The sequence below is a fragment of the Coturnix japonica genome, chromosome Z (assembly GCF_054131305.1).
Source record: "Coturnix japonica strain WE chromosome Z, WE-NBRP24, whole genome shotgun sequence".
NCBI classification, from domain to species: domain Eukaryota; kingdom Metazoa; phylum Chordata; class Aves; order Galliformes; family Phasianidae; genus Coturnix; species Coturnix japonica.
The window spans coordinates 4,532,379-4,549,476 of NC_140702.1; the positions used below are offsets into that span (position 1 = coordinate 4,532,379).

The following is a 17,098-nucleotide window of genomic DNA, read 5'->3' on the forward strand; positions in this document are numbered from 1 at the left end:
TAATTCAATCAAGGCGTTGATTGAGCACAATCGTGCCTTTATTCAATAGGAGAAAGGAGGGGGCGTGAGGTCTAAAGGAAAGATGGGACTCATCCTCTCTTGTCTCATGAGAGTGGCTCAGAGACCGTGCTGTTGCCTGGAGCCTGGGACTGGTGGTTTGATTCTATGCCCCCCTCCGAGATGCTCGGCTTCTCCTCTATGTCGCTGACCTGAGCCTGCATGGTGGTGTTGCTTTCTGGGCGCTCGGGCACTGCTTGGGCTGGGCTGTCCTCAAAAGGCTCTGGGTCACAGTCCCGGCTGGTGCCTGTGGTGTCTGGCAGGCTCAGGTCAGCAGCTTCAGGAGGGATGGGGTGAATGAGAGCTTGCACGATGATGATGTTCTTCTCTCCGTCACTGCTGTCATATTGAAGGCTGTCATTTGAACTGAAGCATCCTGTGCTTCCCATGAGCTCTCCATTGAGGGAAGCACAGGATGCGGCATCATCAAATGCCCTGTGTCCTCGGGTTACAGAAGGGCTGGAGTCACCTAGGAAGGAGTAGATGCACAGTGGTTAGTGTCGAACATTCGCAAGTTGAATCATGAAGCTGTGTTGCTGACAAGCAGTGTTTTGAAAGCTGGATTTGCACCCTTACCTTCCAGGACAAAGACTTCAACTTCGGAGGGCTCCCTGGCGCTGCTCTGCAGTTGGTGTTCGGCCACAGGGGATGGTGTGCCCAGGCAGAAACAGGAACACCAACTGCCAGCTGGTGACTCTGCCCTCTTACTGGGAGAACTTGGTCTGCAGAGAGAAAACAGAGCATGCTGTCAGTCGTGGTGCAGGGTGAGGGAAGAGCTGCAACGAGCCCTTGCCAACAGTTCCCTATTCCTGGCACTGCCTGCTTTCTTCTGAAACACAGCTTAGAAACGCGCTCTGTTTCGAACAGCAGAGGATGCTTCCATTCCTACAGCTCAGCCCTCAAGTACTGTTGGCTAAATTCCTCCCAACCATGTCAATCAAGATGCAGAGCATGTGAGCAAAGGCTCCACAGCCGGACAGGACAGGAGCTGGCAGGCTCATATATATATAACAAGCAAAAAATAAACCAATAAAACCCACCAAACCAATGATGATAGGGGCTGGAAAAAGAATTCCTCTTTACCTTTCAGATAGAAAATCAATGACGGTATGGAATCTGCCCAGTACAGCTGCGGGGCCTTCCTCAACCACGATGTCGCTGCTCCGTGTCGCGGTGGGAGAGCTGCTCTGGCCGCTTCTCTGGGCCTGTGCCTCCTGCACGGTGAGCAGCTTTGTGGCAGGAGGCACCCACACAGACTTCGGCCCGGCCAGAGAACAGTGCCCTGCAAGGGAAAACCACAGGTAAGACGGAGGATCAGAAAGCAGCAGCACTGCCATCACAGTTCTGCATTTCTCTCAGACTTGCTTATCCGAGACACTGGAAGAAGAGGATGTCAAAATAACCATGTGCTCAGGGGTATGCTCATGGCAAATGACAGCCATAATTAAGAGCAGCTCTTGGTATCAAAACAGGCAAACAAAAACCCTATAAAAACTAGGGGACAGGGTTCTCAGAAAGCTTTGCTGCCACATTTCAATTAAGCTTCACCTGCTTGCAAAACATCTTAACGGCAGTGACGGTTTTCTCAATGTAAGGTTTGGGATTGGACACTTTGAGGATCCAGCAACGGGGCACCATATTCTAATCTAAGCCCAGAAGCCTGTTGTCTCCTCAACAGTTAGAGCATTTTCAAAGGTCTTCGAGAAGACCTGGATTGGATCAAGGTGTCAGATCAACATCAAGGTAATGGAGGAAGGCGCTCACCCTCTCCCACGGCTGGTGTGGACTTGGAGCAGAAGATGACATCTGCGTGGGTGATGAGGAATTCCACCACAGCTGACTGGGTCTGCAGCTCCATGCAGGCAGCTTCTCCACTTGTGCAAGCAGATGGGCTCTGCTGGGATCTGAAGAAAAGGCAGATCTTACAAGTCATTTCCCAAAGTCTGAAATTCTGTAGCCAAAAACTGTCAAATTGGGCTCTAAAGGCTTCCACAGTGGGCAAACAGCGATGCCACTGACAAAATTCTCCTGGATGATCAGGGACACAGCAGTCCCAGTTAAACAAGTGAGTACAAACTGTCATCTAGAAATTGTGCCCCTGGGGCTGGGGGAGAGTAGAAGTAAGCAGCATGTTGAAAGGGAAAAAGAAGTTTACCTTAAGAGGTTTGGAGCCCACACTATCGCTAAGTTCTTAGCGTCCATGTTGGTGACGGAGCAGTTCGCAGCCAGAGATGTCAGATGTCTCATCAGGTATTCCAGCGTCCTGGAAAACAAGAGAGGCAGATGTTCAGCATCAGAAAGCAAGCCGTGCTGCAGTGCACTTCAGAATAGCATCATCGCCCTCTGAAAGGCAGCAGGGCTGAGCTCAGCAGACCGAGTGCAGCACTGACCTGTAGTGAGGAGCGGGCAGCTGCTGGATGGCGTCCTGCATTCTGTGCACCCGCTCCTCCTCTGTGGCAGCGCAAACAGCGTCCTGGAAAAAGGCAGGAAGGGATTCAGACACCAGTCAGGCTGGAGAGCTGCCACAGGTTTGGGAACCATGGGGACAGCGCGCTGATGGTCAGCACCGAGGCAGACTCGATGCCTTCCAAGAGGCATCAGGGGAACACAGCAGCACGCAGCCTGTGCCACCAAGGCCAAGCAGTGCAAGCTATGGGGGGCTTTACTGCCTGATTGTGCAGTGCAGCTCCTTGCAGCAGGCATTCATCTCCAAGTCCACTTTGCTATTAACCCCATTCTACCAATAGTTGGGGAACATGCCTCATGGGGCTAACAGAAAGAAGACCTCAGAGCTGGGGCACTGCTGCAACCACTAGCCAGGATGCCCAGGGAACAGGTACGTGTCATTTCCAAGACATTGCCCTGAGCTTACCGAGAACTTGTCATACAGCTGGTTGGTCAGGAGAGGGTTTGGGAGCTCCCTGAAGTACAACTTGCACAGGGAGCTCACGCTGTGAAGTTCTCGGACGCTGAGCTCGGGAACCTGCTCCGTATCGAATTCATGGCTGCAGAGAAGGACACAGAATTGGGCAGAGGGCTTTGAGAAAACAAGTCCAAAGCCACACAGAATACAGCTAAGAAAAGAAATGGGTTCCTCTGAACACCCTCAGCATGACATGTGCCCCTACTGACAGCTGTGTCAGTCACAGCACTCTTACCGTAGTCGCTGGATCCTCGACGCCACGCCGGACAGGCGGTATATCCCCTGGACTACGCCATGCTGCTCAATGAATTCTGAGCAGCTCTGGAGGACCTGGGGGACTACAGAACAAGAGCCAGCGGTTAGCTCAGCTTCTTACTCAAGTCCTGGTTCAGGCCGTGACCTTCGCATATCCCATCCACTAAGCCCCGCTGAGCTAACGCTTGCTTCCTCCTTAGAGGTGAAAGCTGGCAGAGACAGCTGTGAGGAAACTGCACAGAGACGTGTTCTTGGCTTTCCAGAAATGCTACGACCTATCAACAGCCTGGAGAAAGTAATTCTGGCAAAGCCACAGACACTGCAAGTTCCATCACAGCTCCCTCAAGAATTGAGGAACCCAATCTCACGACCAGAAGAGCTAGGAAAAGGATGCAGGATGCTCTCTTTGGCCAGAAGGCTTCCTACGTTTTCAGGCTGAAAAAATTGCTGGTTATGATCTCCCTTTCATCTTTAGATGCCCAATGGAGGAAGATCTCAGGACTGTTCCTTACCATCACGCCCAGAGCGCAGAAGGTGCTCCCCCAGGTCACACCCAAACACCCCTTCCTTCGTTGGCTCTGGCTCCGTCGCTCTCCTGGGGCGGGCCTTCACCAAGGAACGAAGGAAGGTACTGAGCTTGCCCCGTTTCTTCGGCACTGTGCAACAAAACAAAGAAACCAGTTCATTTCAGGCTTGGATCGGTTGGACGAGGCCTAGCATAATGCATTCGACCGAGTACGTAACAACGGGAAGAACATTAACAACAAGGACACGCAAGAATTGTTTTCCCCATCCCTGCAACTGCCCAAGGCCAGGTCAGAAGGGGCCCCGGACAGCCTGCTCTCATCTCCAGCTAAATGCACAGGCTGGCGATCCAGACTGAGGCACGGGACTTGGAGCCTGAGGATCCTTTAGACCCCTTCCAATCCCAAGCCATTCAAGGAGGATTCTGCGACTTCCCCATGCCCAAGAATAAACACAGTGGGATTGGGCCAGATCTCTGCGAGTTCCGATGGAGCTTAATGCAGTCCTCTTGCTAAGCTTGCTCAACTCAGGTATTAACAAAACCCCTGAAAGCCACGTTCTAACCCCATTTTATTAATCCGCATTGTCAAATATAAAATACGTACCAGACTTTGGCAAGGAATTGACGAGGGACTCAGGAATTTTTCCGCTGATGAGTTCCACGCACTCACCAGGGAAAAACCCAACCTGTAAAAAGAACAAAAAGACAGATGGGCATTAGCCCGAGCCCAGAGCCAAAGGGAAGGTCCTCTGACACAGACACAGGGCAACCGTTTGCATCCAGAAGCCATCCTGTGCAGGCAGAGCAGCTCCAACCTGAGATTCTTGACTCTACTCAAGTTGAGCTCTCTAGTCGGAAACATGTGCCTACCTCAAAGCCACGCTTGCCTCTCCACCAGGGGCTCAGCTCCTTTGGTGGCATTGCAATAATGCTCACCATGTCTCCAACCTGCAAGAGATTGAAACATCAATCCCAGCTTCAGCACAGCTGGCAGGAAAGCACATCTCAAATAACTGCCTGATTCTGTGCTGCAGAATATCCTCAAGCTTGACAGCAAGGGAGACATCCTGAAGGAGTCTGAGAGTATTCCTGAGGCGTTCACACCCTACACTACTCTCCCATGCATGACAACAAGGAACTCCTGGAACTGCTTACCTCCAGGGAGAGCTCATCCAGCCCCTGGGCAACGTGGCTCTTGATAACATGGGCTGCCGCAATCGCTGGAACATTAAGAGATGACACCACATGCTCCAGCTGCGGCTTCCGCATGTTATCAGCCTGCAAAACAAAGCACAGGCCGTGGTCAGGAGCTGAGGACAAACCAGGAGGATTTCAAGGTGAGGAGCACATCTGCAGAGAAAGCTGCAGCAAATGCGCTCCGTCCTTATCAGGAGCCCTTCAGAAGGAGCTGCATGTCTCATCACAGTTATTTCCCATCCTGGCGTGCATTGCCAGGCCATGCAAAGATGCATCTCTCTCAACCCAGACTAATCAGCAATGGCACTGGCGCAGACAGCTGGCCAGGCCCTTTTTGGCCCATTCTTTCCTGCAGGAGAGTACATCTGCAGCTCCTTCTAATGGCTCAACACAGGGAACAAAGACTGGCCAGAGCTTCATACTGTACCTCCGTCGCCGCCACCTCAGGCTCACGGCTGATCTCACTGCATGCAGCACCCATCACAGAAAGTGTGAACAGCTGGAACAGAGCAGAAACACACTTCTGTTTTCTCTATTCACACAGCACAGTATGGACAGAATTCTTCAGAGCTACCCGCGCATACCCTGCGGCAAAACCATGCGGGGGGACAAAACATGGCACGTACCTGGCAGTGAGATCACCTCAAGCTATCTGCAGCAGTTCCTTGTCGCTTTGCTCTGATGGAATGAGAGCTAAAGCTGCACCGAGGCAGTGGGCGGAGGGCAAGGAGAGGAGAGAGAAAAAGAGCAGGTCAGTGAGCAGGGCTAAGACAGTCATGGAATAAAGCACACAGCACAACCGTCCCATCCACTTGCTGCAAGACATGCTGAGTCTCAGGCTACGTGATGCCTGTCCGCCCAGCAACTTTACAATGCTTCCACTACTGAGCAAAGACAATTTAAGAAGCACGGGACAGGTGCCAACTTTACTGATACCCCCTTTGGAACGAGTGTACCAGGGGAAAATTACATCTGATGGTCAAGAGTAAGCAATACGGTACTGTGAGCTCAAACAGCCAGCAGTTCTCAACACCTCACTGCCCACCCATCCATCCCACACCAGCTCAGCTTACCTACAAGCTGCTGCACACGATGGTGTGAAGAAAAAAACACTAAAGGAACTAACTAACGGAACTAACTAACTAAATGCACTAACTAACTAACGGCACTAACTAAAAAACAGAACTAACTAACAAACAGAACTAACTAACAACACTAACTAACTAACGGCACTAAAGGCACACGAACAACAAGACAACCAACCACTCCGACCACTAGCTCACCCACAAAGGAACACAGAACGCACCGCTCCTCCCCTCATTCCAGACGCTTATGACATCACCAACGGCCAACAGCCTGGTCCACCATGACCCCCCACAAGGCGGGGAGCCAAGACCACGTGGTCACATCTGATTCCAACACGGCACCACAACATTCCAGGACTCAGTGTGGGCTTGGAATTCTATCCTGGTGTGGCAGCGCAATGGGAGGTGTTAGGGCACAGCTGAAGAGCTGACAGACAACGGACGTTTCCAAAGGAGGGTGCCAGATTAACTCTCAGCATTCTCTTGTGGGGCTCTTAGGAATGCTTCAAACCCATTTTCACTGCCTAGCTCATTTCTACAAAGTCCAGTTGAGAAATGCTCACTTTGTCTGGGGAACGCCTCTATGCATCATGAATTAAAAATAAAATAAAATGGGCACGCGACCCTATGAAACTTACCTCTCTGCTCTTGCTGTCAGCCAGACACCTCAGATGAGCATAACGTGTCCCTGCTCCTGAATGAAGATCCACCCAAGTCTGTGTTCCTCTCTGCTCCATCTCTGGGTCTAAAAGAAACACAGACAGAGATGATTACAAGATCCTTTGTGCAGACAAAAGACAAGGGTGCACACGAATTCTGTTTAGCAAGAAATACTACAGTCCCAATGGACTGCGGTGGTAGTACTTGAATCCTCATTTGGGGCTGGAGCTCAACAGGTCAACACATCAGAAATAACACAAAGTGCATCTGGAAGACGTGTCTCAAAGCCCAGAAAATCCAACACGGGAGGGGGCTGGACAGTGGACCACAAGTGTCCATTTCCATTGCAGCTCCCTGTAGAGAACAGCACCAATCAGCAGGCGTGAATCAATTCATTCACAAGCTGCACAATGACTCTGTTCTTTACATGATAAAGAAACACACAGAGATTCCTGACCAAAAAGTTGGGAGTTAATAACGACCAAAGAGGTTCCTGTTCCTACGCCTCATCCTCTCACCCCAACTCCTGGGTGATGCCCACAGGCTTCAAGTCAGCTCTCAAATCCATTGAACTCCAGTCACAGAACTCCATCAAAAAGGATGTCACACGTGTGACACTTACATACATTTTGCATCAGAAACAGTGATGCCAGCAGGAGCAGAGAGGTGACTGTCCCCCTGTACTCAGCACTGGTGAGGCCACAACTCGAATTCTGTGTCCAGTTTGTGGCCCCTCACTGCAAAAAAGACACTGAGGCTTTGGAACGTGTTCAAAGAATAGCAACAAAGCTGGTGAGGGGTCTGGAGCACAATGGGGCCATATGAGGAGAGGCTGCAGGAGATGGGAATGTCCAGCCTGGAGAAGAGGTGGCTCAGGGGAGACCTCATTGCTCTCTATAACTTCCTGAAGGGAGGTTGCAGTGAGCTGGGGGTCGGCCTCTTCTCTCATGTCATTACTGATAGAACTAGAGGGAATGGTTTCAAGCTGTGGCAGGGGAGGTTCAGGCTGGACATTAGGAAATATTACTTCTCAGAAAGGGTGGCCAGGCACTGGAATGGACTGCCCAGGGAGGTGGTGGAGTCACCCACCCTGGGGGTGTTCAAGGAACGTCTGCAGAAATCCCTGCTGAAATCCTGACCTCTGCCACAGGTGGCTGAGTGACACAAAAGCTGTGTCCTTGGTTCCCGGCCTTACCTTCCCATGCCGTTCATCTTGCTCTGCAGCTCCTGCTCTGAATAGTCTTCTTATATTCCCATGTGATGTACCCTGAAATACATCATTTAGTGAGTCTGAACAAAACATAAGACATTAATTGGAACTGTGAAGAAATGTTTTTTGCACTTTACTTGGAGAATGTTCCATGCTATACCTTCTTTTCTCAATTGTAACACATGATTTTTTATAAAAATAAACATAGCAAGTCAGCTTTTCAGTGTGCACATTGATGAAACTTGGTGAAATACAACTTCAGAAAAAGGTAATTTGAAAATTTAAATATTCTTATCAGAATCTCTGCTATTAGTTACCGTTCCCATGTTCTGATTTGATGATGATTCTCTCAGAGCTGTTTTGTCACTCCCCACCTCAAATGCACTTCAAGTGCTTTAGGAGCATCACTGGAATTTTGAATAAACTCGATATATTTTAGCAAAGCTGCTACAGATGCATGACTGAAGTACTTTGGAAAAATTTAATCTTGATTGAACGCTGAACAGTGTTATTTAATTATAATCCAGGTAATTAAATTAATTAAACCAAGGGAATCACCTCCCAGTCAGTCAGCTCCCACCAGGGAAATCGCTTCCCTGCCAAGCAGATGCAACCAACACAAGCTGCTACATCACTCTAGGGCCCCACTGAATCTTCCCAAGGGGTCTCCAAAGGCTTCCCTGCTGACTTCTGGGAACCTGGGAACACTCACATGAAAGCCAGTGCCCCCTAATGTGCCCCAGAGGTGACTCAGGGCCCTGCAATTAGCTCTACAGACATCCAGACATGCCCCAGAGCAAGTATGTGTGCTGTAGGGAGCCCAAGAGACATTCCAGAGCAACATAGTACTCCTCAGTGTGCTCAAGGGTTCTTCACCTGTCTCTAAATATGCCCTACTGGACTTCGTTTTCTCTTCTGGAGCCTTCCTTAGTTCTCAGCTTTGCTTTCTCATGCCATTTATCATTCAGTTTAGAGATTATTTTAACTAAAATATTTTAATCCACCATATTTTCTGAAAACTAAGAATTGATCCCGCTCAAGGAAACAGAAGAGAAAAACATCACCCACAGGCTGCAGATATTTACCTCGACTTCTCTACATGCCATCCCCAGTGTGCTTTTCAACTCACCTTGCACAGTGACCCTGGCTTTTGTTTTAGAGTCCTCTGTCTCACAGGTGTACTCCCCGCTGGCCTTGGCAGTAGAGTCATGGATGATCAGAATGGCCCTCGTTCCCTCCTGCTGCAAGTCGTACTTCTGGCTTTTTCTGATTGCTTTGCCATCCTTGTACCACCTGATGTTCACATCTGGTTTCGACAGCTCACGGCTCAGGCTGATGTCCTGCCCTGCTGCTGCTGTCTTATCCTCCAGCTGTTTTGTTACCTCAGTAGGTTTTTCTGAAAGAAAACATGCTTTTTGAGTAACATACACTTAGGGTAGGATGCCTCTCTCAAAATACACGCATCTACATGCTGGAGATAAGTTAGAGAGGCACTTGCAGCAGAGGCCATCCTACAGCCAGCAGTAATCTGCAAAGTACAGACAATAGAATTCCAGGCACCATTTATTCTCTCTTAAATCTACCCCATTGAGTATGATGAACCATGACTGAAAACTGCCTCTTCCTTCTCTCCACTGATCACACTGGGAGCCTTGGATGATGCTCTCAGATGCACATGTTCTAGATAGGAATTTGTTGTACAGCTAGATGATGTGAAGGCCATCCCTTCAGCTTATACTTAGATGATATTTGCCCCCACAGTTCCCTCAACAGATCATTCCTGATTTACTGGTAACGGAACAAGGTGTAGTGAGATGCCCATTGCCAACACTACCCCAGTGCTTTGGGTATTTCTCACATTTGTGTAAAATGGTTCCTCCTTTTACTTATTTTTAAGAGAAATTCTCAGTGCTTCAAGGTTCAAGTAGAAGGTTGCTATTCACTTTAACCATATTATGAGTTAGCTCTCATGACAATCTTATCAGAAGACAGCTGAAGGAATCAGACCCCAGAATCTCTCCCATCTCATTACCTTTCACAGACAGAGAGGCTCTGGAGGTAAGACCATGGGCAGTAAAAATGACTTCCCCAGCGTCAGTAGGAGTCACACTTTTGATAAGGAGAGTATATTTCCAACCCACGTTAGAAGCTTTAAATCGCCCACCACTTTTCACTCTGCTTCCATACAGTGTCGACTTGAACTCATCAATGCTTTCATGGGACAGAATGCATTCAAAAGTACAGTCTTCTCCCTCCTGGATTTCAGTGCTTTACAGCTGTTTGGTAATGCCAATATTCAGCTCTGGAAGATAAGAGAGAGGTTAGTATGAGGTTTATATGGAGAAAAGGCATTTGTGACTGACGTGAGTAGCAGTACTGGTAACTCAGGATTTGCAGAACATGGCTGCGTTCCTTACTGATGTATTCTCTAAGACATTCTCCACTCAGAATTACCAGAAAGCTATAAAAAAAAAGAGACATGAATCTCTTGGTTTGCTCTGGAAGAACTACAATTAGAGCAGCTCAGTCCATGGAGCAGAATGAAGATTCGATGAGGTACAGAGGGAAAAACCTAACAGAGAGGACAACTCTAGGATGCTGCGTGAGAAAAAGGGTTTTGCCTATGACAGGAAATTAAATGTTTCTATTAGCTAATTTGTTACCACCCTACCCCTACTGGTGTTCAAACCATTTCTCCATTTTAGGGATGTTCAGAAAGGAAACATTTCCAGGACATTCTTGATGTGTTTGGTGATTTTCATGGCAAAATGAGATACATTTACATCAAAAGCAATGGGAATTTTCCAGACATCACTGCCCTAAATTGCAGTAATACAGTATCCTTAGAATTGGAAGAGACCCTTAAAGGCCATCTAGCCCAGCTCCCCTGCAATAAACAGGGACATTCACAGCTAGATCGGGTTGCTCACAGCCTGATCATTAGTCATTCCAGAGGCAAAACACACATTGAATGATCTCTCCCTGCAGTCATAAATCCTTGGAGACAACAGCATTGACAATGCATGTTACTGAAGCAGTAAAAGAAATTGCTCTTGTAACTCTCCTTGTGTTAAGTAAAATGATGATAATAAGCAATGGAATGCTTTGGCAGGACACCAAAACCATCCTCCTTCGTTGATATCTGCTGCATTGGAACCTTCCACTGGAAGAAAGCCCCTGATGACTTGTCACCCCAGAGAGGTGAGCTTTAGAAGCAGGATTGCTGCACAATAGAATGAACTGCAGCTCCTTAGCATTTCTTACATCCAGGAGGTGTGTGATCAGACCCACCTATCACCTTCAGGCACGCGCTTTCTGACACCTTGTCTGACTTCACTGTCACTGTGCCAGCATCCTCAGCCTTAACCTGCTTCATTGTCAGTGTGCAGCAGTTGCCAACGTTCTTGATGTCATTGTAATTGTTGGTGTAAAGGAGGTTGCCATTCAGGAACCATTCCACGTTTTTGTCATCATGGGACAGCTCGCAGGAGAAGACAGCAGAGCTCTCTTCTTCAATTTCCACATCCTGCACATGCTTCGTCACTTCTACATTGCGGGCTGTGGGGAAACAAGGTGAACTGTTACCACTGTTACTATAAATCATGTTGGGAAGCAGTTGAGTGGTTGGACTAGATGATCTCTGTGTAATCTTCTCAGTGAAGATTATACATTCATAAAGTTAGCAGGAGAGAATGTCAGAAATCAACCTCAAGAAGAGAAATCTGAGGTGAAATAGGACATGGAAGAGGCCACCCTCCCTGCTCATACCTTCAGCTGTCAGCGTGGCCTCAGTTTCTGCAATTCCTGCCTTGCACTTGTACACACCAGCATCATCGGGCTTCAGCTTCAGAATCTGGAGCTCTGCTGAATGCTTATCCCTCTTGATCCTGTACTTCTCAGAGGGTTTGATGGGCGTGTGGCCCTTGAACTGTTTCACAACCTTTGGAGAAGGCCTGAAGTCACAGGACAGGATGACAGAATGACGTTCCAAAGCTGTCTTGTCCTCCAACTTCCTGGTGATTTGTATATGGTAATCTGCAAAGCAGGGGTGGAAGAGAAGAAAGGATGAGGACAATTGGAAGAAGAGGAAAGTCTCTTGCGTCTATTCCATTCCATTTCATTTCATGTTCACAATGGTTCTGTGAACCACTCCAAAGATAAAACAAACGACTGCCTATAGGGAATGCCATTGACTACATTTCTATAAAGTAATACTGTATATTATCTACCAAATGCAAGGTCTAGCTCTTGTTCTGTGCTTATTAAATTGAGGCTTTTATTCAAATAAGAGTGAGTTGAAAATATAACAAGTACTTTAGGATGCTAACGGAGACTCTTACGCTGGGGACAACAGCAGATAAAAAGCCTGGAAGTTTCTTTCAGATGAAATCAATGACAAACTGCATCAAATTTACGTGCTACCAAACTTCTACTTGTCTAGTTCAGAAATACAATTAATTCCACCTGATTTGACTTCTTTGCTATAGCCAAGGACAAAACCTCAGCTCTGTAGATCTGAATACTAAGCACATCACAACTATTCAAACACATCTTTTACTGAGAGACAGCTGTCTCATTTAGTGTCCAACGACTTTTAATTGGAAATGGAGCAGACCCTCCAGACACACACACAATATTTCCAAGTCCCCAAAGAAGGAAGACTGTACGTTAGTTAATTCTTCATCTTCATGATGCAAACCAAGCCAGGATATGTTACCTGTGACGAGCAGATTGGCTGTGGATTTGGATTTGCCAATTGAGAACTGAATGGTGCCTGTCATATCAGTGGTGGTTTTCGATATATTCATGCGGTGGATGGTGCCTTCATGCTGCAGAATCAAGTTTCTGCCAGCCTGTAAGACTTCCCCACGTAGATACTACTTGGGAGGTTTCACAGAAGGAATGGATATCTTTTCCTTACACATATTTGCACAGAAAATAAGTAGGATTATGTTTTATTCTAAACCATTATCCATTTCTGAGTCATTTCTCTCTTCAACACAGTCAATGCTTTATTGCCCTTGAACTTAAAGATAGACTTACTAGCTACAATGGAGCTCCCTGCAAACAGTTTTCATGGAAACCAGAATCTCATTTATTCTAAAACCTTTTAAGCAAAATTAAGGGTAGAAAAACAATAGAACTCAATGAATCTTTAAGGTCATTTAGTTCCAATCCCACTGCTATAGGCAGGGAAACCTCCCTCCAGACCAACTCTTCTCCTCAGGGTCAAGGCTACTCTCAAATCATTCTCCTCTAAGCCTGTGCCTGTGCTTGGGATTGCCCTGACCCAGGTGCAGGGCCTTGTAATTGGCCAAACTGAAGTTCATGAGGCTGCCAAGGGCCCACCTCTCCAGCCTGTCCAGGTCCCTCTGGGTAGCATCCCTTCCCTCTAGCACATCAACAGCACCGCTCAGCTTGGTGTCATCTGCAAACTTGCTGAGGCTGCATTTGATTCCACTGTCCATGTTGCCTACAAAAATGTTAAAGAACACTGGTCCCAACACCACCCTCCACCTGGACACTGAGCTATTGACTGCAACTCTCTGAGTGTGCCCATCCAGCCAGTTCCCTATCCTGCAACTGGTCCATCCATCAAAACCATTTTTCTCCACTTTGGTGACCAGGATGTCATGCAGGATGGGATCAAATGCTCTGCACAAGTCCAAGTAGATGATGTCAGTTGCTCTCCCATTATCCACTGATGCTGTTACTCCATCATGAAAGGCCACCCAGTTTGACAGGCATGGCTTGACCTTGATGAAGCCATATTGGTTACCACCAATCACCTCATCTTTATTTTCCAAACTATGCCAAGGAGAACTAGGCAGAACTCTACAATGTCGTGTCACTACAAACCTGTCTGAACCATTGGCTTCTCTGCATGCTCATCACTAGTCTCTCCTTAGCTTGTGTGCCCACAATGTATGGGGAATGTCAGCCACAAATCTTACCTAGGGGACATCTTTGCTTCAAAATCCCTTGAACATCACACAATCCCTTTTAACTCTCCAGGTCTGCATTTATTTCTGTCAGAATCAGACCATATTTCTGTGCTGCTATTTCCCTTTCCTTCTGAAGGGCCTGGATACAACTTGGATTAACCTCAGGAGCAGAGTTCCTGCATAAAACAGCCAGTACTGAAACAGCAACCCAACCTGGTTGCAGACTGAGAGAGAAAATGAGAGTTCACCACTTGTGAATAATGAGACTTCTCTTATTTCCCTGGGAAGTAATGCCCACTTTTTTACTTTGACGGAGCTCCTTCCCATCCTAGAAGGGAAAATGTCAAGTCAGATCTCCACGAGTCCTTCCATCTCTGCACTGAGCAAAGGGAGCCTTCAGATCTATGCTTAATTCACCCACTCCCCTAGAATTAATGGAACTGTGCTTACTGGAACATATGCTGAAGCTTAAGCACAGTGCAGTGTTTTCAACATGTAGGAACAGCTACAGAACATGCATAAATTCTGGCTGACCTATGACAGCTTAAAGCACTGCGGAGGACTGTTAACAAGCTCGTTTGGACATCACCTTGAATAAATGACGTTATCCCCAAGTAAGGGAAGGAACAGCTGAGCACCGGGGAGGTACACAAAGTGCCAGAGCAAATTCTCACACTGTCAGGTGCAAAGAAAACTGAGATTTCACCCTAAAACCCAGTTCACAACAAGGCTACAAAATCCAGGCTGAGAATTTCTCTGTTAGAGTTGAAGCTCAAGACTCTACACCAACCAACAATATTTTGTGCAGCAAGACCTCAGGAGTTCACAAGAAACCCAAAACAAACTTCCATTTCAACTTGATAAATGAACTCAGGACATAATAACAAAGACTGCTGATCTGGGCAAGTAAAAGAGCATAAAGAAAAGAGAGCAGTGCAAAAGCTATCAAGCAAAAGCTCAGACTCACATCCCTTGGAAGTGAAATTAAAGGCTCTCATTCATTTCCAGAGAAGTCAGAAAGGAAAATACCATTACATGCCATACCTTGAACCACTTGACGTCCACGTTGAGCTTGGACAGCTGAGACTCAATTCTTTCAGCACCTGCTCCTGGTTTATAAACACAGGTTTTGGCTCTGAGGGAAGAAAAGAGAAAGTATTGACTGAGGGACTGAAATGAGACCATCTTGCAGGTTTGTATCTACAGGTTCGAACAGGTTTAGGTTACCACTTGTGCCCAAACCAATAGCCTTCACTAGAGAATATCAGCTCTTCTGTTGAAACAAAGTGTCAAATCTAGGCAAGAAAGAACCGAGGAACTGAAGGAACCAAGAGGGTCCTTGAACACCAGTCCCATGGTTGCAAGTCACTATGCAAACACATTGAACCCAAAAGAACATCTGTCCTGCAGGCAACCAAAACCTGAGTTCCTTTTACTTAAGACCCACTGTGAAACATCAAAACACATAAACATGTGATAGTTACACCTGGGCAGCCTGTGCCAGTTAATTCTGGGGGCAGACCTGCCAGTATGAAATATTATGCTAACATGACAAAGAGAGAGAAGAAAAGCAAAATTAAGACTAGCTGACAAGTCTTGGCAGGAAGTTCTGCTCTCCATCAATTTAGTCCCATTATTCAATTCTCTTTGGAGCTGTCTCCATGCCTCTCTGGAGTTTGTTCTTTGAGAAGAAGCAATTAAGTAAGCTCTCCAGAGTCAAACATACACTGCTCAAGGGCTTTGTTGTTTCTCCATGGACCAACAAGTGTGACAAGCCAGCAGAATATGATGAAGAGCCTCATGCATACTCAATGTAAAAAAAAAAAAAAGGCAATTGTTGCTGGGAAGAAGGTGCATTTGCATTTGTGTCATCTGCAGAGGGTACTGCAGAAATGGAAAGTCTTCCACTGGAGCAAACAAAGGGCTCTCATTTATTGCAATCAAGGCCCAGCGTGTGGATCTCAGAGATCGGACCTAAACCCTGCAGCAAAACAGAGACCTGCGTGGGAAAGTTCAGTTTCTCTCTACATCTGTGTCAGAAAAAGCCCACCATGGAATGACAGCTAAGGAAACATCCCTGTGACTCTTCACAGGTCTCTTCTACATTTGGGATCACTGCTACAAAAAGAGCTGTTGACTTCATCTCTCGTGGCCACCCTGAGAGAAGAGCAGGAAGGCTGGGATGCTCTTTTTCCTATCTTTCCCTTGACTTCCTCTATATCTTAGGGACGAATCACAGGACAGAACACAGAAATCAAATGGCTCTACAAAGCAGATTGGCCAGTTCAAGTCAAAACAGCCACTGAAAACACCCCAGATGCTGTCTGACAACAGCTGGACTGTCGGGGAGTCAGGTGAATGCAGTCTGCTGGCCCTGGGCAGGAAGAGGACAGCCCAGACTGTCACATACCTTTCACTGAAAGCTGATAGAGCATTTTATCCCCCTTACAGATGCACTAACAACTTCCAGCATCATCCATTGAGACACTGTGAATTTTCAGGGTGTGTCTCTTCCCCACAATGTGCAGTTCATAATTTTCACTGGCCTTGAGCTCCTTCCCATCCTTCATCCACTCCACAGTAGCGCCTGTGTCTGAAAGCTCAGCCTGCAGTTTGGCTTCCTCACGCAGCCCAGCGGAGATCTTTTCTACATCTTTGCTCTTATTGGTAAATCTCACTGCAGCACCTGTCAGGAGCAAAGGCCTCGTTATTTCAATTGATATCAGGCTAACGTGGTCAATGTTTGCTGCAACATCTCTGAAAAAGTATCACCTTCTGTTCCTGCACTCATCATTGTGTCAGTGCTGAGCAATTCAAGATATTTCATTTGGTCTTCTTGCAGGATTTACTAAGTAAAACTCAACCAAACATCTCCTGCTACTGATTAAGAATGCTCTAAACATGCTTCTGCAGAGGTTTCCACCCAGTGACAAACAGTTCCTCCCATCATGAATGTTTATTTGTTCTATTTGGTCATGCAAAGCTGATTCATAGAGATATTATTGGAATGATTGCTCCCCTACTTCTAAACTATTCCAGTGCAATCAGAAAGGCTGTCTGAACCTGGAGCTGAAAGTACTGCTCTATGGTGATGCAGTGGTAAACCTGCTGACTGAATGCACTGGCCAATAGCTGTGAACTGCTGACATACATCAGCTGGCATGAAGCAATCTGGTTCAGATACCAAGCAGCTGGGTAGATTGGCTTACCCTACACTCAGTGCTATCATGTTTAGGTCAT

General features: G+C 47.1%; 1 protein-coding gene and 1 long non-coding RNA gene across 3 annotated transcripts; both read right to left on the bottom strand.

Moving 5' to 3' along the window:
• Positions 1 to 10,806, bottom strand: LOC146753626 (rho GTPase-activating protein 32-like). 2 transcript variants are annotated; one of them, XM_085530684.1, is made up of 13 exons: positions 9,946 to 10,806; positions 9,043 to 9,309; positions 6,682 to 7,970; positions 5,585 to 5,657; positions 5,386 to 5,457; positions 4,917 to 5,039; positions 4,632 to 4,709; positions 4,366 to 4,447; positions 3,748 to 3,891; positions 3,216 to 3,318; positions 2,930 to 3,062; positions 2,213 to 2,530; positions 1,868 to 1,961 (listed from the first exon to the last, which is right to left on the bottom strand). In XM_085530684.1, the coding sequence occupies exons 5-12, from the start codon at positions 5,437 to 5,439 to the stop codon at positions 2,423 to 2,425; spliced, it is 825 nt and encodes a 274-aa protein (XP_085386810.1). In that variant the 5' UTR covers positions 5,440 to 5,457; positions 5,585 to 5,657; positions 6,682 to 7,970; positions 9,043 to 9,309; positions 9,946 to 10,806; the 3' UTR covers positions 1,868 to 1,961; positions 2,213 to 2,422. The 2 variants fall into 2 exon arrangements, with proteins under 2 accessions (XP_085386809.1, XP_085386810.1); XM_085530683.1 differs by lacking the exons at positions 2,930 to 3,062; positions 3,216 to 3,318; positions 3,748 to 3,891; ... (6 more) ...; positions 9,043 to 9,309; positions 9,946 to 10,806 and adding exons at positions 1 to 526; positions 634 to 779; positions 1,141 to 1,339 and having other exon boundaries at positions 1,822 to 1,961; positions 2,213 to 2,404.
• Positions 10,807 to 11,875: 1,069 nt separating this feature from the next.
• Positions 11,876 to 17,098, bottom strand: LOC146753627 (uncharacterized). Its single transcript, XR_014940073.1, has 3 exons — positions 16,269 to 17,098; positions 14,903 to 14,993; positions 11,876 to 11,948 (listed from the first exon to the last, which is right to left on the bottom strand). It is a non-coding gene; the product is annotated as an uncharacterized LOC146753627 (long non-coding RNA).

What these genes read in the sequence shown, in the direction of transcription:
- LOC146753626 (XM_085530683.1), bottom strand. Translation starts at nt 2,304, where the DNA reads ATGAGACATCTGACATCTCTGGCTGCGAACTGCTCCGTCACCAACATG. An exon ending in TGGGCTCCAAACCTCTTAAG is followed by an intron (nt 1,962 to 2,212) that starts GTAAACTTCTTT and finishes CCTTTTCTTCAG; the next exon opens with ATCCCAGCAGAGCCCATCTG. An exon ending in TGAAGTCTTTGTCCTGGAAG is followed by an intron (nt 527 to 633) that starts GTAAGGGTGCAA and finishes ACTCCTTCCTAG; the next exon opens with GTGACTCCAGCCCTTCTGTA.